This window comes from Panthera onca, chromosome B1, assembly GCF_046562875.1.
Source record: "Panthera onca isolate mPanOnc1 chromosome B1, mPanOnc1 haplotype 2, whole genome shotgun sequence".
Classification (NCBI taxonomy): Eukaryota; Metazoa; Chordata; class Mammalia; order Carnivora; family Felidae; genus Panthera; species Panthera onca.
In genome coordinates, this window is record NC_138342.1 from 34,016,917 (window position 1) to 34,043,077 (window position 26,161).

The following is a 26,161-nucleotide window of genomic DNA, read 5'->3' on the forward strand; positions in this document are numbered from 1 at the left end:
CTATTGGGTTCTGCTTACAGAGCCTGCTTGGAAATCTCTCTTTCCCTCTCTTTTTTGCCTCTCCCCCACTCTCTTTCTCTTTCTGTCTCAAAATAAACAAAAAAAACACTTAAAAAAAACCCTAACAAACTGATTATATTTTTATAGATGATCAAAAAGGTTAATAAAGCCTAATTTTCAACCTTGAATAAAATTAATACCCCTACAATCAGTGTTCCTATTGTACTCTAGCATCTTTGTCCCATGTAAAGTTATGAAGAACATGTTCTCCTTCTCAGACTCTATAGACGGGGATAATTGTATTGCTGGCAGCTGAAAGGCTGTAGTTTTCTCTTCCAAAGGAGGATTTAAAAAAATGCAATGAGGGGTACCTGGTGGCTCAGTCAGTTAAGTGTCCAACTCTTGGTTTTGGCTCAGATTATGATCTCACAGTTTTGTGAGGCCAAGCCCCTCATTGGGCTCTGTGCTGGCAGCTTGGAGCCTGTTTGGGATCATCTCTCTTTTCCTCTCTCTGCCCCACCTCCCAATTGCACTATCTCTGATTCTCTCTCAAAATAAATAAATAAACTAAAAAAAAAAAAAAAAAAGTGCAATGATACCTTTTCTACCTTCCATTTCTGAGGAAGATGCTAGTACCATCCTGAATTTGAAAATGCAATATGTAATACCTTCCCATTATTTCCTTAATATGGCCTTAGAGCCTTGATTTGTAAGAGGTATATGATGACTATCAATGTAGGGAGAGAATATGAAAAATAATGTGGTTTCAACAGAATGAAAAACAATTAGATTCAATAGAATGAAAAATCCTCAGATTCCAATTTTTGCCTTAGATTTACCTTGTTCTTCTAAGTTTTATCCCTTGACAGCATCCATATTCTTGGGTAGAATGTCTTGGCCTTTATTCAGCAATGATACCCTGCTGAGCACTGAGATCAACTACAAAAACTGATCTGTCTAGCCCCCTTTTATAAGCTTGTCAACCATCTTCTAATATCTGTTAACTAGCAGCAATTTAAATGATAGTGTAATGGGGAAGAAAGAATGGAAGTAGCTGATGAGTTTTCATCAAGGGGTAAGAATGGGAGCTGTAGTAGGATATCACTAATCTATTAATTACATTTTGGGGATTTTGGCATTGTCTTAGTACTATATAAAAGTTAAATGATAACTAGGCTAAACAAAGTTCAGGTCTTTGTTTTAAATCTGTTTATATCAGTTATTTTTGTTAACTTTGTATTCTAACATATATTAAGGTGTTTTAAACTCAAAAGGATTAGGTATCTCAACACTCCTACCAAGTACTTATTTTACCTAAGCAAAAAGAAATCAGTTCATGCCTCTTGTCAAACCCTTTGAAGTTCTAATCATACCGTTATCTTATAGGACAAATCTCGAAGTCTCGCTGTCCATTCTGTAAAGGCTTTATTAAATATGGATGATGATATCTTAATGGTCAATACAGGTTCATGGTACACAGTTGCCCATATGTCAATATTAACAAATAATAATACCTCAAAAATATTTGTGTGTGGAGTAAAATCTCAAGCTAAGGATCCTGACCTGAAGAACCTTTTTACAAAAATGGGATGTAAAAGTATGTATAAATATTTATTTGTTTGGTAATTAATGTTATATTAAATTTAGAAATGTCAAAAATGTTTGAATTTGTTACTTTTTGTAACATAAAAACTCTTTATATACTATACTCTTAAAATCTTCACTAATTCATATTATACCAGGCTCTTCTCATTGTTTAATATTGGTTCAACAACTATAGTTGAAATGAATGAATATATTGGCACTTTGGTACATTGCTTGGCATTAGCTACTGTATAATTTGAAATTCAAACAATAGTTAAAGTAGGTGGTACAAATTATCATCCTTTAATATATAAGAGCACAGTCAAAGAAGTGCTTGACAGTGTTAATATCTAGGATTAGAAGCTAAGTCCCTTAGGCTTCTTATTTGCAAAATCTTTTTCATTGGATCATGCTGTGACCAAAGATAACATTTTATTGTAGGTTCAGTGAGGCTGAAAAACTAAGCAAAACTTTTGACAGATTCACATCAGATTAAGATGATCTGGGATTGTTAGTGCCAGATGTAGCTGCCTACCAGAAGCAAAAGTTAATTTCCTCTGGAAGAAAATAACATCATCCTAGGTCTCATATTATCTCCTAATTATTTTCAAATACAATGTCTGGCAGTCATTAAAAAACAAACCAAAAAAAAGACAAACAGGAAGAAAAGATATGACTGATATAAAGAGAAAAACACTACAATAGGAGCAAACCCACAAATGGTCCAGATACTAGAGATATCAGATGTGGACTTGAAAATAACTATGATACATATGCTGAAGAGACTAAATGCCAAGTTTCAGAATTTCAGTAGACAACTGGAAACTGTAATTTTTTTTAAGTCAAAAGAAAATTCTAGAACTAGAAAATACAACATGTGAAATTAAGAAGTAAGTAGATTTAACAGTAGATTAGGCAGAGCTAAAGAAAGAATAAGCTAACTGACAAACCACAAAAATATCCAGACTGAAGAAGGGGAAATAAAGGGTTAATAATATGGAAAAGATCATAAAACACACATGGGACCCAGTGATTCAGTGATCTTCCATATGCTGTGATGGGAACACAAAGAGGAGAAAATGAATTAAGAAGAGATGATATTTGAAATTAAGGCTGGGAGTTTTTCCTTTTCTTTTTTTTTTTTTAATTTAAAAAAATGTTTATTTATTTTTGAGAGAGAGAGGCAGAGTGCAAGCTCTGTGAGCACAGAGCCTGATGCACAGCTCAAACTCAGGAACCATGAGGTCATGACCTGAGCTGAAGTCGACACTTAACCACCTGAACCACCCAGTGCCCCAAGGCTGGGAATTTTTCAAAATAGATGAAATGAAGCCACAGATTCAAGAAGCCCTATGAACTCCAGTAAGAATAAATATATAGAAAACATATTAGGTACACTGTGGCATAACTGCTGAAAACCAAAGACAAAGCAGCCCAGGTGGTAATATATATTACCTTTAATGGAAAAGCAATAAAACTAAAAACTTAACTTTTTAACAGAAATAACTGAAACCAGAAAACTATTAATGTATTCATAGTGCAGAAAGAAGCTACCAGTTAGATTTCTAAAGTCAGCAGAAAGTCAGTGGTATATGTTATATCTGGGGCAGTCAATACACAAATAATTAAATAATGTTTAACTAATAGCTAAGAAGGGGAAGAAAATGGAATATGGAGTTGGAATACCAATTAACATAAAAAAGGTAAGACAAAAAAAGGTAAGACAAATAGAAAACAGATTAAACTTTAAAAATATATGTATTTTTATACATATATATTTATAAGAGAATATATATGTATAAATATATTTTTGTTTATAAGAGAAACCCTTTACATATAAGGATATAAAAAAAACTTAGAAGGACAGAAAAAGATATACATTACATATACCAACAAAAGAACTATTGACAAAGTAGATTTAAATAAGAAACATTACTAGAAATATAATTATAACATGTTCATCGGGAAAATGAAAGAGTATGAAAGTAGTATGTGCTTAATAACATAATCTCAAAATGCATAAAGCAAAATTATCCAGAACCAGCAGAAAACATACTCTGTATATAGAAAATCCTTAAAAAAATTGTATGAAAAAACTATTAGAACTAATCAATGGATTGAAAGACACAAATATAAAAAATCAATTATTTCTATACACTAGTAATAGATAATCAAAAAGTGAAAGTAAGAAAACAGTCTTATTTATAAAAACATCAAAAACATCAAACTTCCTAATCAATGTTGTATTGTGAGTCATAGGCAATATGGTAAAAAAAGAAAGCAAGAAATAAAAGATATAAAAATTGGAAAGGAAGAAATAAAACTGTTTTTTATTAATAGGTTACATAGTTATATATGGGGAAAATCCAAAATAATCTACAACTAAACTATAGATTTCACAAATGATTTTTGTAAGGTTCATAGATACAAAGTCAGCATACAAATTCAATTTCTACCTACCAAAAATGAAAATTTGAAAATGAAGCAGGTATCTTTTATAATAGTACCAAAAACCATAACACATTTATACATCTAATAAAAGTACATCTTTTGTACTAAAAGTACAAAAGTACTAAAAGTACATCTTTTGTACTAAAAGTACATCTAATAAAAGATGTGTAAGACCTCCTCATAAAACTATAGACCATTACTGAAAGACCAAAGACTTAACCAAATCTAAGAATAAATCACGTTCATGAACTGAAAAATTCAATGTTATAAAGATGACCTTTCTCTCCAAGTTGATCTTCATGGATTCAGTTCAAGCCACATGACACTGTAGAGTACTGAGATTTTTTTTTTTTTTCAGTAAATGGGGGTAGAAAAAATGAAACTGACCTGTACTTCACACCATCAGTACAAATCTAGAGTCTCCTAGAATTTATTATAGGAGAAACACTTAATGACTGGGATTGGCAGATTTCTTAAACAGGACACATAAAGCACTAATCATAAAAGAAAAGATTTATAAATTGGACTGTAGTAAACTTTTGAAAAATTTTAAATTTCTGTGCATTAAGATTAAGAGAGTGCAAAGGCAAACTGTAGAGAGGGAACATATAAACTAGTGAAGAGTTTTTATCCAGTGTATAAAGAATTCTTACAAATTAACAATGAATAGACAACCTAACTGGAAAATGTGCAAGAGACATGACCAGGCATTTCACAAAAGAGGATATCCAAATGCCAAAAAAAAAAAAAAAAAAAAAGTGAAAGTCGTCAATCCCATTACTAATCAGGGAAATGCAATTAAAATCACAACTTACCGCCACATGTCCACAGAGTGATTAAAATGAAAAATATCGGCAGTACCATGTACTGGCAAGGTAAAGAGCATTGGGAAGGCTCAAACACAGCTGGTGGGACTGTAAACTTGTGCAATCACTCTAGAAAGCTAGCATTAATCACTAAAATTGAATATGTACATACCAATGACCCAGCATTTCACTTCCAGTTACCCTCTGAATTTTTACCTAGTTACCAAGAGAGAATAGGAACCTCTAAGTAACCAAGCAGTGGAGGAAGGAAGTTTCTTCTTTTAGAAGTATTCTAGCTAATATGAAAAAGGTATGACAGAATTAAAATAGGTGACAGAATTAAAATAGGTCTATTTTGCAACCTCTTTGCTGGTACCAGAAAGATAACTTAGTGGATAAATATGACATCACTTGTGAAGTAGTTTTGCTCCCCTCTCCACTCTCTCCACACCCCCACCCCCACCAAAAAAAAGGAAAGAAAAAGAAAAAAAATGCCAGAATCTAATTAAGCTTCTAAAGATACAACTAGTAAGTTATAAGAAGCACAGAACACAGGAACATGCTAGAGTACACTCTAGGGAAGCAATTAGCAAAATCCAGACTGTAGAAAAGCTGTCCGTAGTACAAATAACCATGTTTCATTAGGGAATAAGTTGTAAGAAAAAATGGAAAGGGAACCTATCAATAAGAAGAAATTTAAAATAAGGCTTATCAACTAATTACAATGTATGTACTTTATTAAAATCCTGATTCAAACAAATTGTAAAAAACTTTTGTCATGTGTGAGACTATGGGGAAATTTGAGCCATGATTGGATTCCATTATTTTTTAATGATGATAAGGAATTCTTATTTTTTTTAATTTGTGTGGTTATATTTTTAAAGGAGTTCTTTTAGAGCTATGTGGTGAAATATTTATAGATTTAAAATAATATGGGTTGGGGTGGAAGTGGGTACAGTGTAGATGAAACAGGATTGGGCATGAATGGTTCACTGTTGAATGTCCATGATGGGTACTTGAGAATTTATTATGTTTTTATGTGTGTTTTTGTATGTTTGAACTTTTCCAATCGAAATTTTAAAATAGAAAGAAAAAAAAAAGGCCCACTGATTAAAAAAAAAAAAAAAAAAACAGTTTCAAAACAGACAGAATAGGAAGATGAACAGGGTGATCAGACAAGAGAAAGGGGGTGGGGGAACAATTTTAGTGATGACTCCTCAGCAGGTGAGGGGACTGGGAGTCATTGCAGAAGTGGAGGGGTGGCCTGAAGATAGGGGCACAGATTATGATACTCAGTGAGGACAGACTTCCTTCCAACTAAGCTAAAGTCCTTAAGGAACATTAGACTGCCTCATAAATGCTACTGATACCCATTTTTTCTCTGAGGAAGATGGAATATAAAAGGAGATTACAATGGGAAAGGGAAATAACCAACACTGAGCATTTACTATGTGCTAGGCACCATACTAAACTGCTTTATTTCAGTCTTCACCACAATTAGATGAGGCAGGCATTGTTATCCCATTTTATAAGTAAGAAAATGGGGGCTCAGATTAAGTCACGCAGCTAGTAAATACCGAAGTTGGGAGTCATCCTTGGGGGTCTCTGCCCCCAAAGCCCATTTCCCTCCACTATGTCATAGTATTTTAAAAGATTCTGAAGTTCAGGGCACCTAGGTGGCTCAGTCGGTTAAGCATCTGATTTTGGCTCAGGTCATGATCTCATGGTTTGAGCTCTGTTTTGGGTGAGCTCAAGCCCTGCTTCGGGCGTATATGAGCCCTGCTTTGGGTAAGCCCTGCTTCTCTATCGCTCTCTTTCCCTCTCTCTCTCCCTCTCTTTCTCTGCCCTTGATGGGATTCTCTCTCTCTGCGCACCCCCCCCCCCCCGCCCCTCGCTCACTTGTGCCCTCTCTCTCTCTCAAAAAAAAAAGTAATCTGAAGTTCAGAATGAAAAATTATATTTTATGTAGGAGATATTTAAATTTCAAAATTGTTCTCTCAAGTGAAGGAGAAAGAATTCATGTGTTAACTCTGATAAGTTATCAGAGAAGAATAGCTCTCTTTTCTGACTATATGAGATGACTTTTTGTGAGGCTGAGGATTTAAAAATGAAAAATGATAGGGGCGTCTGGGTGGCTCAGTCATTTGAGTGTTTGACTTCAGCTTCGGCTCAGGTCATGATCTCATGGTTGGTGAGTCTGAGCCCTGCATCTGACTCTCTGCTGTTGGCACCAAGCCCGCTTCGGATCCTCTGTCCCCCCGTCTTTCTGCCCCTTTCCTGCTTGCTCTGTCCTTCAAAATAAATAAACAGTAAAAAAAATGAACAATGATAAATAGATCTAATTACAAACTGTATTAAGATTTTTAATGAATATTTTTGCACTAATTGTTCTGTTTTTTTCCCTCCAAGATATTGAAATACTTCATGAGGCATTTCTGAACATTGAATCAAAGGATCATAGATTGCAGAAAGTTAAAGTGATTCTGCTGCTTCCTCGCTGCTCAGGACTGGGTGTTAGTAATCCAGTGGAGTTTATATTAAATGAGCATGAAGGTACTTTAAAAATTTTTCATTTATAAATTATTGAAATTTGTTGATAAATGTCAAAAATAAAATTATTTAAAATCACTAAAATGACATATCAAATATATCTTATTAATGAATAGCTACCATGCATAGAGCACTTCCAATGTGTAAAGTACTTTACATTCATTGTTTCATTGAATACTTATAGCAATCCTTTGTGATATGGGCAAGGGGGAATATTAAAATTACTTATTTATTTATTAATACTTATTTACTTTTGAAAGAGCACAAGCGGGGGAGGGGGAGAGAGTGGGGAGAGGGTCTGAAGCAGGCTCTGTACTGACAGGCTGACCGTAGTAGTGAGCCCTATGTGGGGCTCCGACTCACAAAGCGTGAGATCATGACCTGAGCCAAAGTCGGACGCTCAGCTGACTGAGCCACCCAGGTGCCCTAAAAATATTTAATAATAGGAATGATGTAGGTAATCAGAACACATGTTGGCCGGTATGCTCTTCTGGTATATACCAGTGCTCAAGATATAGACATTAAAATTTATCAGCATTTTATAGATGAAAATACTGAGACTCAGAAAGATTAATTCATTTTTATAAGGTCACACAAGCTCTAGTTAGTAGCAGAGCTAGAATTCAAATTTAGATCAGCCAGACTCTATAGACTGTGCTCTAAAATGATCCTAATTAAATTATAATCACACTATTTCAAACTCAAGACTTCTATAATCCCTAGTATGTATGTTTTCTGATACTAATACTTCAGATTAAGTATTAATTCTAGAAATACTTTACTTCTTTAAGAAATTATAAAATATTAACATTACCATTTATTGAGCACTCATATATAAGGCACTGAGCTAAGCACTTTGCTTTATTTCACTAAATCCTCACAAGAACTCAGTGAGTTAGTTACAGTAGTCTCCCCTTATCTGTGGGGATTTGTTGCAAGACCCCCAGTGGATGCCTGAAACCATAGATATCACTGAACCCTATGTATACTACATTTTTCCCTGTACATATGCCCCTATGATAAAGTTCAGTTTATAAATCAGGCACAGTAAGATATTAATAACAACAATAATAAAATAGAGCAGTCATAACAATATTCTGAAATGAAAGTTATGTGAATGTGGTTTCTTTTTCAAAATATCTTACTGTACTCTACTTACCCTTCTTGTGATGATGTAAGATGACAAAATGCCTACCTCCATGATGAGATAAAGCCAAGTGAGTGACGCAGGCACTATGATGTAGCCTTGAGTTCCTAGTGATCTTCTGCTGATTCGGCAGAAAAAGGATTATCGGCTTCCAGGACTGTGGTTGACCTCCAGTAACTGAAACTGCAGAAAGCAAAACCACGGATACTTACTTCTACATTTTACAAGTACAGAATCTGAGGCCCAGAGGTGTAGAAGTGTCCCAGGGCCATGTGACTAGTGTCAGAGCCCAGATTCAAACACAGCAGCTCTGACTCTGAGGCTGGCACTCTGAGCCACTTTTTAAACCAGAGTGTATGGCCGTGCATTGACTGAAATGCATTCTTACTGTAATCTGTTCCTATTGAAAGCCCTAGTTGAATCAGGTTAACTAGAATATTAGATAAGGAAGACATTTCACCAACATTCAGCAGATAGTGAATACTTGCTTTCTGTTTCTAGCAAGGTCAGGATCAAAAGTGAGAAAAAAAAATGGAGGGAAAGAAACTCATATTTATTGTGCACAAGTATGTCCCAGTCACTATTCTAGGTGGCACCCATCACTATCACTTAATATTCACAATAACTTTTTGAGGATAGTGTTCTTTTGTTATCTCTGTTTCACAGTGGGGGAGGGGAACAAGACTCTGAGAAATCTCACAAGTTGCTTAAGGTCACGTACCTAGTAAATAGAGAAGCTGGGATTCAAATTCAGATTAGTTAGCACATTCCACGATACCGGACAGTCTGGAACTGGGTTTACACTGCACCCCGTGGAATTTTTGACTCGCTATGGAAAATGTCCTCGCAGTGAGAGTAAAACAGAATAACCAATTCAAGTGGAGAATAGTGAGCTGAGAAACTTTCTATGTTAACTGGGAAATAATCAAATAAGAAGAATTAGTAGACATAGGAAAAGAGGGGGGAAGATAGCTGCTATAATAGACATAGCAGTGAAGAGAGTTAGAGCTCCCAACTGAGAAACTCTGGCCTTATTCTGGGTCATTTTGAAGTGGGAATGCAGAAAAAAATAAACCATAGGTAAAAATGAACTCAGGGTTGGGAGAGGAGCTCAAAGGGAACCACAAGAGATGAAAAGGGAGAAAGTAAAAAGTTTCCTGGGGGCACCTGGGTGGCTCAGTCCATTAAGCATCCAACTCTTGATTTTGGTTCAGGTCATGATCTCACAGTTCATGGGATGGAGCCCCGCATCGGGCTCTGTGCTGACAGTGTGGAGCCTGCTTGGGATTCTCTCTCTCCCTCTCTCTCTGCCCCTTCCCTGCTCTCACATGCACTCTTTCTCTCAAATAAACTTAAAAAAATTTTTTTTTTTTTAAAAAGTTTCCTAGGTATTAGCAATGTTCTGAAAGCTTTGCTGAAGAGGCAAGAGGATAAGCCAAGAAGTCGTCTTTGGCAAACCTGGAAAAAGGAGGGTTTCCTCTGAGGAAGTAATAGCCAAAGCAAATAAGAAGCTGTTGACCTAGTGCCAAGGGTAGAAATATGACTGATAAGTTTAGTGGGGATGAATTGAAAAGACTTGGATACTAGGTGGAAGGGAAAAATCATGAATTAGTTTGAAAAACATTTTAACATTGAAAAATGTGAGAAACATTGAAGAATACATGAAATTGTTCCTTGCTAATAACTGGGAATTATTTTAAAATGGGATGAAGCAATAGCACTGCTAGGAATTTACCCAAAGAATACAGGAGGGCTGATTCGTAGGGGCACATGTGCCCCAAAGTTTATAGCAGCACTTTCAACAATAGCCAAAGTATGGGGGCACCTGGGTGGCTCAGTTGGGTAAGCGTCTGACTTTGGCTCAGGTCATGATCTCCAGGTTTGTGAGTTTGAGCCCCACATCGGGTTCTGTGCTGCCAGCTCGGAGCCTGGAGCCTGCTTTGGATTCTGTGTCTTCCTCTCTCTCTGCCCCTCCCCTGCTCACACTCTGTCTCTCTCTCAAAAATAAATAAACATTAAAAAAATTTTTTTGAAAATAGCCAAATTATGGAAAGAGCCGAGATGTCCATTAACTGATGAATGGATAAAGAAGATGTGGCATATATGTACAATGGAATACTACTTGGTGATGAAAAAGAATGAAACCTTGCCATTTGCAACAACGTGGATGGAACTGGAGGGTATTATGCTAAGTGAAACAAGCCAGTCAGCAAAAGACAGATATCATATGTTTTCTCATAACAAATGTGGAATTTGAGAAACTTAACAAAAGACCATGGGGGAAGGGAAGGAAAAATAAGTTACAGAGAGGGAGGCAAACCATAAGAGACTCTTAAATATAGAAAACAAACTGAGGGTTGATGAGGGTGGGGGGTTGGGGGGCTGGGGAAAATGGGAGATGGGCATTGAGGAGGGTACTTGTTGGGATGAGCACTGGATATTGTGAGGCGAATGTGATAACCACTATGCTACAGAAACATGGATGTTGTATGTAAGTGATGAATCACAGGAATCTACTCCTGAAGCCAAGACTACACTGTATACATTGTATGTTAGCTAATGTGACAATAAATTATTAAAAAATACATACAATAAAATGGGGTGAAAGAGGTAAATTGATGTGGTTTTATAGTATAATAATGTATAAATAGTCCTTAAAAGTGGTGAAGAGAGAGAGAAAAATGTGAAGTGTAAAAATAAACTGGGAAGAAATAGAGTTTAATTAACCTTTACTGATATTACTAGAATGGGGAACAGCCAAATATATGGCATAAATAATTATGCCATATAATTGGCTCTCCTACTCCAGGGACTTACTGAGAGGCAGAATAAAGAGAAGTTAGAAGTTTGGACTCTGGTCAGATTTCTGAGCTAAAATATGGCTCTTCACCTAGTAGCTATATGACCTCAGATAAGTGGTTTAATGTATGTTTGAACAGTTTTCTTAATGTTAAAAGGGATAATAATGTTTCAGGGGGTTGACAAATAAAATACTGTATACAAAGTAGTATTCAATACATCCTAGTTAATATTATCAAGAAGTATGTTTTGAAAAATTTTTAAGTTACTTTAAGAGCTTCTTGATCTGTTTCTTAATCTATGTAGACTAGATTTACTTCTCTGAATTCTTTCCTTCCAAAATTTCTTTCGGTAAGTTAATGTTTTTAACTGTATCCTTTTGTGTTCTTTCCTACTCAGCACTGATTATAGCTCATCAGTTTCTGCCTTGGAAATAAATCTTTTTTCTTTTCCTCTATTAGGCTCCACACTTACAGCATTCTCGCTTCTGTGCCTAAATGACAGAACCTAATCTAAGTTAGCTTGTAGGATGACTATCTCAGAAGAACTTAAAGAAGAAAGAAAAACAATACTAAAACCAAACTAAACAAAATTACGCTTATTTTGTTTTTTAATTTTGACTCAGCGTTTTTATAATACTCTTTATTTAGTTTTAATAAATATTATTAATATTTATTAAATATTAATATTAATATTAAATATATTAATATATTAATATTATTAATAGGGAAAATGGTTGGGGCGCCTGGGTGGCTCAGTTGGTTAACCATCTAACTTCGGCTTCGGTCATGATCTCCCTGTTCATGAGTTCAGGCCCCACGTCCAGCTCTGTGCTGACAGCTCAGAGCCTGGAACCTGCTTCAGATTCTGTGGTTCCCTCTCTCTTTTCCCTTCCCCTTACACTCTGTCTCTCTCAAAAATAAATGAACATTTAAAGAAAATAGGGGAAATGATTGAAAAATTAAACAATGTGATTATAGCAATATATGAAAAACACCTAATAGTGATATATTTAAAAGTATTTCTTTGCTTTTAGATACAGGTTTACTTAAAGATTTCTCTCAAGGAGGTACATCAGAAGATAAACTTCACATTCTTGTTCAACAGCAATATGAACAGCTAACACATGCAATGAAATGTAAGTTTATTATCAGTTCAATCTTAAAATACATTGTAAATCTTAGAAACATTAATACTTCATTTATCTATTATAATCAGGCAATGAAGTGTGAGCCATAAGTGAATTTTCCAGAACACTCAGCCTTAGCACCTTCCAATATCAAAGTATTTATTTTTACCAATTCAACCTGTCTTTTATTATTTTTTTAAATGTTTTTATTTATTTTTGAGACAGAGAGACAGAGCATGAGCAGGGGTGGGGCAGAGAGAGAGGGAGACACAGAATCCGAAGCAGGCTCCAGGCTCCGAGCTGTCAGCACAGAGCCTGACACGGGGCTCGAACTCACAGACTGTGAGATCATGACCTGAGCCGAAGTCAGATGCTCAACCGACTGAGCCACCCAGGCGCCCCTCAACCCTTCTTTTAAAAATAGATGTTGTACTATCATTTGTAGCATAGGTTAGCAAGGACAGTTGCTTAATGCTGGAGTAAAATAATTATGTATATCCATGATGGAACAGTTTTATTTTCTCTGTTTCTTTTCTTTGGCTTCTTATTTGATGTAATTTTTCTGTTGTCATTGTGCCTGGCCATATTCTACAATCCAAATTTGAATCAAACTCTTAAGTCTCTTAGTGTTAAATAGAGATTAATAGAGAAGTACAATTATAAATAAAGCCTGAGTAAGTTGAAGTCTGAGTAAATGAGGTCTTTAGGTATTTATTTTATTGTTTCAATCACTCCATTTAGATTTGAGTACCATTTAGATTTTGAGGAGCATTGCCCTCAAATGGATATGGATATGGAAAATGGAGAAGTCTCTGAGAAATTACATAAACTATTATTAATTCAGTGCATGTTTATCAAGTGCCTACTCTGGGTCAGGCATTATGTTGGATGTTAGGGATATGAGTGTGAATAAATCCTGATCTCCGAAGGCTCAAAGATAAGTATACAGGTATAGATAATTCAGTACATAAAGATATAACATAATGAGGTAGAAATAAGGCAAATGGTAAGCACAGAGCAGGTCTGCTTTTTTAGTTGATGCTCTAATAAACATTAATTTAAATATGATAATATGTAGGGGCACCTGGGTGGCTCAGTTGGTTGGGTGGCCAACTTCAGCTCAGGTCATGATCTTGTGGTCCGTGAGTTCGAGCCCTGTGTCAGGCTTTGTGATAATATGATAATACGTACATGTGTGTGTATATATATATATATATATATATATATATATATATATATATATGATATATGAGATAAGTTAGTTGGAAGATTAGAAAGTTGGTAAATAATTTTTTGAATTTTTTGATGCTTTCTCTACTTTGTTTAAAATTACAGTATTATCACCTACAACTATCCTCCATCCCTGCTTTTTCTCTACACTGTTTATCAACCCCTAAAGATACTATATGATTTTCTGATGTATCTGTGTCTTATCATATCAATAAAACATGGCGAAGAATCTCCCCAAGGGCAGAGATTTTTGTCTATGTATCTTAGATGCTAGAATAGTGCTTAGCTTATAGTAGGTGCTTGATATGGGTGAATAAACGAGTGAGTTCCAGGTAGTAGTATTATCTCACAGATGAAAAATCTGAGAGTTTTAAGTAATTTTCCCAGCATCATATAGCAGTAAGTAACATAATTGGGATTCGCATCTGTTTCTACAGTCCTTTTAACTAGTTATGTGATATGACTTGTGGGAGAATGGCTGAAGTATCAAGCTCATGGTAATCTGCACTATTATTTGTTTGTGTTTGTAACTAGGTCAGTCACGTTGATTGTGTTTTCAATTTCCAAACAGATCAATGAAACCAGGAACTGGTTCTTTGAAAAAAATTAATAAAATTGATACACCCCTAACAAAACTTATCAAGAAAAAAAGAGAAAGCACCCAAATAAACAAAATCACAAGTAAGACAGGAGAAGTAACAACCAACACCACAGAAATAATAAGAGAATATTATGAAAACTATATGCCAACAAATTGGACAATCTGGAAGAAATCAATAAATTCCTAGAAACATATAAACTACCAAAACTGACACAGGAAGAAATAGAAAACTTGAATAGACCAATAACCAGCAAAGAAATTGAATCAATAATCAAAAATCTCCCAATAAACAAAGTCCATGGCCAGCTGGCTTCATAGGAGGAATTCTACCAAACATTTAAAAAAGAGTTAATATGTATTCTTCTCAAACTGCTCAAAAAAATAGAAATTGAAGGAAAACTTCCAAACCTTTTGTATGAGGCCAGCATTACCCTGATTCCAAAACCAGATAAAGGCTCCACTAAAAAAGAGAACTACAGGGCTACCCCAGTGGCTCAGTCAGTTAAGTGTCCAACTTCAGCTCAAGTCATGATCCTACAGTTCGTGGGTTTGGGCCCCTCATCAGGTTCTGTGCTGACAGTTCAGAGCCTGGAGACTGCTTTGGATTCTGTGTCTCCCTTTCTCTATGCCCCTCCTATGCTTGTGCTCTGTCTCTCTCAAAAATAAATGTTAAAAAAATAAAGAGAACTACAGGCCAATATCCCTGATGAATATGGATACCTAACTAAATTGTCAACAAAATGCTAGTGAATTGAATTCAACACTACATTAAAAGAATCATTCACCACGGTGAAGAGGGATTTACTCCTGGGCTGCAAGGGTGGTTTAACATTGGCAAATCAATCAACATGATATACTACATTAATAAAAGAAAGGATGAGAACCATATGATCCTCTCAATAGATGCAGAAAAAGCATTTGACAAAATACATTATTCATGATAAAAACCTTCAATAAGTAGATTTAGAGGGAACATACCTCAACAGAATAAAGGCCACATATATAAAACCCACACCTAATATCATCCTTAATGGGAAAAGACAGAGCTTTTCCTCTATGGTCAGGAAAAAGACAAGGATGTCTACTCTCACCACTGCTAGTTAACATAGTACTAGAAGTCCTAGCCTTAGCAATCAGACAACAAAAAGAAGTAAAAAGGCATGTAAATCAGCAAGAAAGAAGTCAAACTTGCACTATTTGCAGATGACATGATAGTCTATATAGAAGACCCAAAAGACTCACCAAAAAATTACTAGAACTGATACATGAATTCACTAAAGTTTCAGGATACAAAACAAATGTACAGAATTCTGTTCCACTTCTAAACACCAATAATGAACAGCAGAAAGAGAAATTAAGGAATTGATTAAGGAATTGCACCAAAAGCCATATGATACCTGGGAATAAACCTAACCAAAGATGTAAAATATATATACTCTGAAAACTATAAAACACTGATGAAAGAAATTGAAGATGACACAAAGAAATGGAAAAACAATCCATGCTCATGGATTGGAAGAACAAATATTGTTAAAATGTCTATGATACCCAAAGCAAGCTACACATTTAATGCAATCCTTATCAAAATACCACCAGAAGTTTTCACAGAGCTAGAACAAAGAATCCTAAAATTTATTTGGAACCACAAAAGACTCCGAATAGCCAAAGCAATCTTGAAAAAGCAAAGCAAAGCAAAGCTGGAGACAGCAAAAATTCTGGACTTCAAGCTATATTATATTCAAGCTGTAGTAAAACAGTATGGTACTGGCACAAAAATAGACACATAGATCAATAGAATAGAATAGAAAACCCAGAAGTTGACCATGATAGGTCAACTAAACTTCAACAAAGCAGGAAAGAATGGGAAAAAGCCAATGGGAAAAAGACAGTCTCTTCAACAAATGGTGTTGAGAAAACTAGACAGCAACATGCAAAAGAATGAAACTGGGCCACTTTCTTACACCACACATAAAAATAAATTGAAAATGGATGAAAGATGTAAATGTGAGACAGGAAACCATCAAAATCCTATTGGAGAACACAGGCAGTAACCTCTTTGACTTCAGACATAGCAACTTCTTATTAGATAGGTCGCCTGAGGCAAGGGACACAAATGCAAAAATAAATTATTGGTACTTCATCAAGATAAAAAAGCTTCTGCACAGCAAAAGAAACCATCAACAAAACTAAAAGACAGCTTTCAGAATGGGAGAAGATATTTGCAAATGACATATCTAATAAAGGGTTAGTATCCAAAATCTATAAAGAACTTATCAAAATCAACACCCAAAAACCAAATAATATAGTTAAGAAATGGGTAAAAAAGGACACGAACAGACAGTTTTCCAAAGAAGATATCTAGATGGCTAACAGACACATGAAAAGATGCTCAACATCCCCACTATCAAGGAAATACAAATATGTCTAAATACTAAATCATTTAGTCAGAATGGCTAAAATGAACAACACAGGAAACAACAGGTGTTGGTGAGGATGTGGAGAAAGGGGAACCCTCTTGCACTGTTGGTAGAAATGCAAAGTGGTGCAGCCACTGTGGAAAACAGTATGGAGTTTCCTTGAAAAGTTAAAAATAGAACTACCCTATGATCCAGCCACTACACTATTTACCCAAAAGATACAAAAATACTGATTTGAAGGGATACGTGCACCCTGATGTTTATAGCAGCATTACCAACTATAGCTAAACTATGGAAAGAGCCCAAATGTCCATTGACTGATGAATGGATACAGAAGATGTGGCAACTATATCTATATCTGTATCATCTATATCTATACATACACACACAATGGCATATTACTCAGCCATAAAAAATGAAGTCTTGCCATTTGCAATGATGTGGATGGAGCTAGAGAGTATAATGCTAAGTGAAATAAGTCAGTCAAAGAAAGACAAATACCATATGATTTCACTCATGTGGAATTTAAGAAGCAAAACAAATGAACGGGGTGGGGGGGAAGAGAGAGACAAACCATAAAACAGATTCTTCACTATAGAGAACAAACTGATGGTTACTGGAGGGCAGGTGGGCAGGGGAATAGGATAAATGGGTGAGGGCGATTAAGGAATGCACTTGTGGTGAGCACTGAGTATTATATGTAAGTGATGAATCACTAAATTCTTCACCTGAAACTATTACACTGTGTGTTAACTGGAATTTATATAAAAACTTGAGAGAAAAAAAAATTCAATTTCCATACAATTCAGTTAGATTTACTTTATTTATTGGCCACAGACTACGTTACTAATACATGTTTTGAAGAGGGGAATAATGCAAGCATCTATGGAAATCATTCCCATCAAAACCATGTGGTATTAGTATCAAACAGATGTTTGGAAACATAAGTCTGTTTAGGATTGTTAATGGGGCCATTATTATTAATTACCACCTTCTTTGCATACAGTTACTAAAGCTCAAGCAGTTGTTTATTGCACGTGTTCAGTTTATCCAGAAGAAAATGAAGGTGTTGTTAAGAAAGCACTGGAATTTCAAGACCATGGGATTAAAGTACAACCTTATAGGTAAGAAAGGAAAGGATTGCTCTGAACTCAAATATTCTGAGCATGAATGATTATGATTTTTAAGTTATTTAAAGACGTTCCACATCCTTCTTGTTATACTTTAACATGACCAAACAACCTAATTTCTTACAACTATAACAGATTCTGTAGTCTTTATGATGGATTGGCATGAGCATTCTCTTGTACTACTAAAAATTCTTTTTGTTGTTATCGTTGGTAAAGCTAAATGCATTTTGGCTTTGAGTTGATTGATTTCTGGATAAATTGGGCCTGAACTTTATATCCCGAGTTATACATTTATGCCTCAGTGCAGTACAAGAAAAGTAAGTATATAAAATAAACTTAGAAAGGAGACAGAGGGGCACCTGGGTGGCTCAGTTGGTTAAGTGTCTGTCTCTTGATACTGGTTCAGGTCATGATCTTGTGGTCATGGACTCATGGTCGTGAGATCGAGACCTGCATAATCTGCACTGAGCATGAATTCTGCCTGGGATTCTCTCTCTCTCCCCCTCTCTCTGTTCCTCTTTCGCTTGCACACACACACACACCCTCTGTCAAAATAAGTTTAATAACTTCAAAAAAAAGAAAGGAAAAGCAAAATTATTTAATTGGATGTTTATTACCTGAAAACACATTTCTAAGCTCCTTGTAGCCTTTGTCCCTCACAAGGACTGAGGTAAAAATAGCCTAAACAATTCAGGTAGCTTCTGGGTAAAATGCTGCAATAAAATAGAGGTAGAGAGGATAAGCAATAATATTCCATCTAAACTGTGGACATCAAAATAAGGAATAGATCTAAAAATATATGACACCTTGGGGCACCTGGGTGGCTCAGTTGTTTAAGCGTCCAACTCTTGGTTTTGGCTCAGGTCATGATGTCATGGTTGGTGACATTGAGACCCATGTTGGGTTCTGTGGAGCCTGCTTGGGATTCTCTCTCTCTCTCTCTCTCTCTCTCTCTCTCTCCCCCTGTCTTTCTGCCCCTTCCCTCTCTCTCTCTCTCTCCCCCTCAAAATAAATAAAGAAATAAACTTAAAAAAATAAAAGGGGGCGCCTGGGTGGCTCAGTCGGTTGAGTGACTGACTTCGGCTCAGGTCATGATTTCACAGCTCATGAGTTCGAGCCCTGCATCGGGCTCTGTGCTGACAGCTCAGAGCCTGGAGCCTGCTTCGGATTCTGTGTCTCCCTCTCTCTGCCCATCCCCCACTCACACTCTGTCTCTCTCAAAAAATAAACATTAAAAAAAAAAAAGATGTCCAGTACGATGTTGAATAAAAGTGGTGAGAGTGACATTCTTGTCCTCTTTCTGACCTTAGGGTTAAAGCTCTCAGTTCCCCACTGAGGATGGCATTAGCTATGGGTTTTTCATATATGGCCTTTATTATGTTGAGGTGTTTTCCCTTTAAATCTTTGTTGAGGGTTTTTATGCATGGATATTGTACTTTGTCAAATGCTTTTTCTGCATCTGTTGAAATGATCTTATGGTTCTTATCCTTTTTCTTATTGATGTAATGTATTATGTTGATTATTTGCAAATAGTGAACCACCCTGGCAACCAAGGAATAAATCCCACTTCATTGCAGTGAATGATATTTTAAATGTATTGTTGGATTCAGTTTGCTAGTATTTTGTTGAGAATTTTTGCATCTATGTTCCTTAGAGATTAGCTCCTTTAAATTTGTTATTAACTTTTATGTATTTGGGTGCTTTCACGTTGGGTGCATAATGTTTACAATTGTTGTATCTTCTTGTTGGATTGCCCCCTCTATTATTATATGGTGTCCTTCTTTGCCTCTTGTTATAGTCTTTGTTTTAAAGTCAATTTTGTCTGATAAGAGTATTGCTACTCTGGCTTTCTTTTTTTAATTAATTTATTTTGAGAGACAGAGACAGAGACAGAAACAGAGTGAGCGGGAGACAGAGAATCCCAGGCAGGCTTTTTGCTGCCAGCGCAGATTCTGATATGGGGCTCAAACCCACGAACCATGAGATCATGAGCTGTGCTGAAACCAAGAGTCTGATGCTTAACTGCTTAACCAACTGAGCCACCCAGGTGCCCCGCCCCTCTGGCTTTCTTTTGACATCTGTTTGCACCATAAATGTTTTTCTATCCCCTCACTTTTTTTTTTTTTAATTTTTTTTTTCAACGTTTTTTATTTATTTTTGGGACAGAGAGAGACTGAGCATGAACGGGGGAGGGGCAGAGAGAGAGAGGGAGACTCAGAATCGGAAACAGGCTCCAGGCTCCGAGCCATCAGCCCAGAGCCCGACGCGGGGCTCGAACTCACGGACCGCGAGATCGTGACCTGGCTGAAGTCGGACGCTTTAACCGACTGCGCCACCCAGGCGCCCCATATCCCCTCACTTTCAATCTGCAGGTGTCTTTAGGTCTGAAATTGGTCTCTTGTAGGCAGCATATAGATGGGTCTGGTTTTTTGGGTTTGTTTTTTTTTTTTTTTTTTTTTTTTTTCGTTTTTTTTTTTTTTTTTTTAATTTATTTTTGGGACAGAGAGAGACACAGCATGAGCGGGGGAGGGGCAGAGAGAGAGGGAGACACAGAATCGGAAACAGGCTCCAGGCTCCGAGCCATCAGCCCAGAGCCTGATGCGGGGCTCGAACTCACGGACTCACGGACCGCAAGATCGTGACCTGGCTGAAGTCGGACGCTTAACCGACTGCGCCACCCAGGCGCCCCGGGTCTGGTTTTTTATCCATTCTGTCACCCTATGTCTTGTGATTGGAACGTTTTTTACATTCAAAGTAATTATTGATACATATGTCTTTACTGCCATTGTATTACTTGTTTTGTGGTTGTTTCTGAAGATTTTCTTGTTCTTGTCATTCTCTCTTTCATGGATTGCTGGTTTTCTTTAGTGATAATTTGGATTTCTATCTCTTTATTCTTTGCCTATTAGTGGTTTTTGATACTGTTAGGTTTGTGTATAACATCTTCTGCTGTAGCAGTCTACAGTAGGTTGATGGTTGTTTCAGTTTGAACCCTTTCTTTACTCCTGTCTTCCCCATGTTTCAGGTTTATGGCATCATACTTTACATCCTTCTATTTTGTGAGTTCCTTCACTGATTTTTTAAAGAAGTATTCATTTTTGCTGCTTTGGTGTTCCCTACCTTCATACTGTCATTATTGGCCTTTCTTTTCCATTCCAAGAGTCCTCTTTAGTATTTCTTGCAGGACTGGTTTAATTGTCACAAACTCTTTTAGTTTTTGTTTGGGAAACTCTATCTCTCCTTTGGTTCTCAATTGCAGCCTTGCTGGATAGAGTATTCTTGGCTGCAGGTTTTTCCCATTCAGCACTCTGAATATATCATGCCATTCCTTTCTGGCTTGGCAAGTTTCTGCAGAAAAAGCCATTAATAGCCTTACGGGGTTTCCTTTGTATGAAATTGTCTTGTCTTGCTGCTTTTAATATTGTTTTATCACTATATTTTACCATTTTAATTACAATGTGTTGGTGGAGTGCCTGGCTGGCTGTCAGTAGAGCATGCAACTCTTGATCTTGGGGTTGTAAGTTTGAGCTCTATGTTGGGTGTGGAGCCTACTTAAAACAATATTAATAATAAACAACAGTATGCCTTGGTGTGGTCCAGTGAGTATCCTTATGATCATTGCTTTAAATTCTCCATCAGGCTTGTTACTCTGTTTCACTTATATCTCCAGCTGTCACCTTCTCTTGTTCTTTCATTTGGGACAAATTCCTCTGTCTTCTCATTTTGTCTAAGTCTCTGTGCCTATTTCTCTGTGTTAGGAAAGTTAGCTATGTCTCCTGTTCTTGAGGGTAATAGCTTTATGAAGAAGAGGTCCTATAATGCCCTGCAGTGTAGGGTCCCCTTTTCCCCAGGGCCTGGCACTTCTGGGAGTGTCTCCAATGTGTTGTGTGTGCTCTGCTGTTGTGTCCTGACTGCTTTATCCATCAGGCCAGTTATCTGCAGAGACTCTCTGTGCCTGTTGTGGGCAGTGTTTGGTTCCTGGCCTGAATATGGTGCATTTTAGTTAGGTGTGCTCTGATCTGCTTGGGAAATGAGATATATCTCCACTGTCACCAGAATTGAGGCCTCACCAAAACACCTGGGTCAGGAGATGCGGTGTCAGTAGGGGTTTGGGCCAGTCTTCTAGAGGAGGGGGCCTACCACACTGAGACGGAGGTGAGCATGACTGGAAAGGGCAGTTCTTCCAGATGGCAAGGGGGCAGGGCTTGGTTTAAGCAAGTCAGGTAGCAAGTGTCCAGTGTTGGTGCCGTACTGGTACCTGCAGGTGGCCCTGTGCTCATGTTGAGGGGCTGCGGAGGGAAATGACACTGGCCAGTGTCTTTGTTCCTGGAGGGGTCTCTCCATTGAATGCTGCCTATCCGGGACAGGTTCCAAGATGAGCAAATAACCTCATCGCTCTGTGGCCCAGGCACTCTTCAGATTGCTGTTTGTGCCTGCTTTCTCTCCAAGAGCAGCCCCAGTGTCCTCCAAGCTCTCTTTTAAAACTCCTTTAAAACTCCAGGCTCTAAGCCTTGCTGGTTAAAAGAACTCACAAAATTTAGGCCCTTTCACTTTCCAAGTCCACTGCTATGGGGATTTGTCTCTCCTGTACATTTCCGTGTGCTGGTTTGTCCCTCACCCTTCTCTGAGATTACAGCTCCCAACCCACTGCAGCACCATGATCCATTTCTCTCCCAAGCCAAATCTCCGCACTTCCTACTTTGTAGCCTCTTCTCTGCCTTTGGTTGTGGAGTTTGTTCTGCCAGTTTTCAGATTGATTTCTGGAGTATTTAGGATGATTTGATAGGTATCTAATTGTATTCGTGGGACAAGGCAAGCCTAGGGGCCTCCTATTCCACTACCATCTTCCAAGAACTCCTATAGACCTGTATTTAAAGGGCTCATGTGATTAGGTCAGGTCCATCCTGATAACATGCATAGCTTAAGGTTAAGAGACCTTAATTACATTTGCAAAATTCCTTTTGCCATGTGTCTTATTTTCCTAGGCTCCCACAACAAACTATCCCAAACTTGGTGACTTATAGCAAGAGAAATTTATTCTCTCACAGTTCTGGAGACCAGAAGTCCGAATGAATGTCAGGTGTTGGTAGGGTTGTTGGCTTCTGGGGCCTCTGAGGAAGAATCTGTTTTATGCCTCTCCCAGCTTCTGGTGTTCACTAGCAATCTTTAGTGTCCTTGGCCTGTAGCTGTGTCACTGTAACCTCTGTCTCTGTCTTCACATGGCCCTCTTCCCCTGTGTGTCTCTGTGTCCTCTCTCCTTATAGGGACACCAATATTGGACTTAGGGTCTACTCTACTCCAGTATTACCTCCTCTTAAATATCTGCAAAGACGCTATTTCCAAATAAGGGCACATTCTGGGTTTTGGGTGGACATGAATTTTGGGGAGGACACAATTCAGCCCCCAATAGTCCACTCTGCACCCCCCCCCCCGCAATTGATGTCTGTCTCATGTGTGAAATACATTCAACTCACCCCAATATCCTCAAGTCCTCACCCATTCCAGGATCAATTCTAAATCCAAAATCTCACCTAAATATCAACTGCATAAATCCCAAACGTCATCATCTAAGTCAGGTATCCACGAGACTGGATATGAACTTCCTTTATTATTCAAAGAAATGGCCTATAACCTGGAGTTTAGAAATAAATTTGTTATGTAGGGGTAATTGTAAGGTAACTCAACCAATCTTAATTAGGATTATTACCATTAGCAAAGACAGCATATATAGCTAAAATATATCATATTTATTAAACACTAACTGAATACTTACTGTGTACCAGACACTCTTCTAGGTGCTAAGAATATGTTAATAAATTAAAATTGACAAAATCCCAACCTTCATATTTACATTTTGGAACTAAGTATGTCCAACTTGTTAAGAAATCATTATTTTTCCTAAGAATTTTTTTACCTTATGTGAACAAATTGTTTTTGATGATTTCTATTTATGTAGAACACGTAAATAGGCCTCAGAAATTCGGTTTGTTGGTTACAAGGTTGGTGAGAGGAGGGACTAGCTCTCTTGCCTTTAGTACCTACACAGCTATTATACTTCAGCTGAGTTCAGCATAAACATTTATTAAGCACCACCTTCTGTGCCACTTTTGGCATGTCACTTGAGGTCATGTGTCTGCCTGCATCGTAAGTGACCTCTGCATCCCTTTACTCACCTTATGTCCCAGCCACATGGAAATACTTGCTGCACCTTGAACATTTTTATGACACTTGTGTTTTTGTTTCCTTCTTTCTTTCTTTCATTTCCTTCCTTCTTTCTGCCTAAAAATACCTTCTTTACCTTATGGGAAACTTACCCTTCAAGACACAGTACCAGTGGCTCTTCCTCTGTGGAGTCTCCACGTGCGCTATCCTGTGGCCAGAGTTAATTGGGCCTTATTCTGTATTACTACCTCATTTTGTCTCTCCTTGGCTCGGCATTCTTATTGGGCCTTCTTTATATTATTACAAACTGATTAGGGGGCACCTGGGTGGCTCAGTCGGTTGGGCGTCTGACTTCGGCTCAGGTCACGTTCTCACGGTTCGTGGTTCGAGCCCCACGTCCGGCTCTGTGCTGACAGCTCGGAGCCTGGAGCCTGCTTCGGATTCCGTGTCTCCCTCTCTCTCTGCCCCTCTCCCACTCATGCGCGCTCTCTCTCAAAAATAAACATTAAAAAAAAAATTTAATAAACTGATTAGTTTCTCCAACCAAATTGTAAACTATTGAGAATTGATCTTTATATGCCTTGCACATAGTAGGCAAATAGTGAATGAATATAAATTTAAAATGATTTTAAATCACTCTGTACCTGAAACTAACATTATATTGTATGTTAACTGACTGGAATTTAAATAAAAACTTGAAAAAAATGGTTTTAAAAAATTTCAGAATATATAAAATTACTAATAAGAGTTCCTGATATTTTAATTTATATGGGAAAATATTTATTGCCTTGATTAAATATATTTTAATTGTAAAAGCATGGGAATATAAGAATTATTATTTATTACTACTGAATGAGAAATTAAATAGTAAATATAAAAACCAAAATGTTACCTTACACATAATAGTGATTAGAGACCTTACACCAAGTCTTTTGTTATATGCTTTCTTGAGCACTACATAACTCATCCGTTAATACTCAAAAAGTAGTTGAGAAGAATAATGTAGTGAAAATGACGGGCCATATTTTTATATTGTAATTGTGCAAAAAGTAACCAGAGGAAGGAAGATATACTTTTTGTATTTTGACATGTGAAAGTAAAGGATTTTTTTCTGTTCCACCTTTGTGATTACTCTGTGTATTTACCAGTTTTGATAGAAGTCTTTTTGTTAACATACTGAGTTGGAAAAGAGTTTTTAATTTGTGGAAAGGCTGGTATTCTTGGCATAGTTGTTTAGAGATGGAAGCCTTGGCAAGCATGATAAATTCTGAACATGAAATATTAGAGCTTTTAATTTATAATAATATTATGATGCTTTAGCATTTTAGGCTTATTGGGAATTTTTGTTTAAATGATTAGAAAACACAACAGAAGAAAAATTGTTGCAATCTAGTGTCTCTCTCGATTGGCAAATGAGCCATTCTAACTATTTCCTGTGTGCTCCTATTTCCTGCAGGCTTAGTCCTCCTGTCCTTCCACTGTGCTCCTTAAAGGAAATACATTTGTCTACTGATAAGTTTTTCAGAATGGAACCATCTGAAATTACCAATGGTTGTTTTCTTTCTGTTCTAACAAGGGAGGTAAGGGGGAAAATCCCAAACCATGTTATACTTTGTTAAGAATTAAGAAACAACAAAGCCTCATAAAGAGGAACCTAGGAACTTTGTGAACATTTTGTAATGGTGTGTTTATTTCATAAGTAGCTAAAAGACAGGAGAAAGAATTATTACTGTGTGACACAAAAATCCGTATTTTTTTTTAAGTTTATGTTTTTAGTAAGCTCTACACCCAACGTGGAGCTCGAACCCACAAGCTCCACGTTCAAGACATCAAGAGTTGCACATTCTTCCGGCTGAGCCAGCCAGTGCCCCCCGATCCCTTTTTCTATCTTTCTATTTCCCCTGAGGGTTCCTCCCTTGCCTGCTCTCCACCCCCACTTCTCCAAGCATTTTGCCACATCTAGTTCATCTTAGCTCACATGGAAAAAATAAGCTCTGTAATTATTTTTTTTTTTCTGTCAGATTTACAAATGGGGAAGTTTTGGGGCACCAGGGTGACTCGGTTAAGCATCTGCCTTCAGCTCAGATCATGATCTCATGGTTCATGAATTTGAGTCCCACATCGGGCTGTCTGCTGTCTGCAGAGCCTGCTTCAG

At 37.0% G+C, this 26,161-nt stretch overlaps 1 protein-coding gene across 2 annotated transcripts in view; it reads left to right on the forward strand.

Annotated features, from left to right (window-relative positions):
• Positions 1-26,161, forward strand: part of NSUN7 (NOP2/Sun RNA methyltransferase family member 7) — a 52,319-nt gene that overhangs the window by 24,260 nt on the left and 1,898 nt on the right. For both annotated transcript variants that reach the window (XM_078446175.2, XM_060655170.3), the window contains exons 7-11: positions 1,387-1,597; positions 7,251-7,394; positions 12,374-12,475; positions 17,721-17,838; positions 25,463-25,586. In XM_078446175.2, the coding sequence (XP_078302301.1) occupies positions 1,387-1,597; positions 7,251-7,394; positions 12,374-12,475; positions 17,721-17,838; positions 25,463-25,586 (699 nt within the window). The remainder of the gene's footprint in view (positions 1-1,386; positions 1,598-7,250; positions 7,395-12,373; positions 12,476-17,720; positions 17,839-25,462; positions 25,587-26,161) is intronic.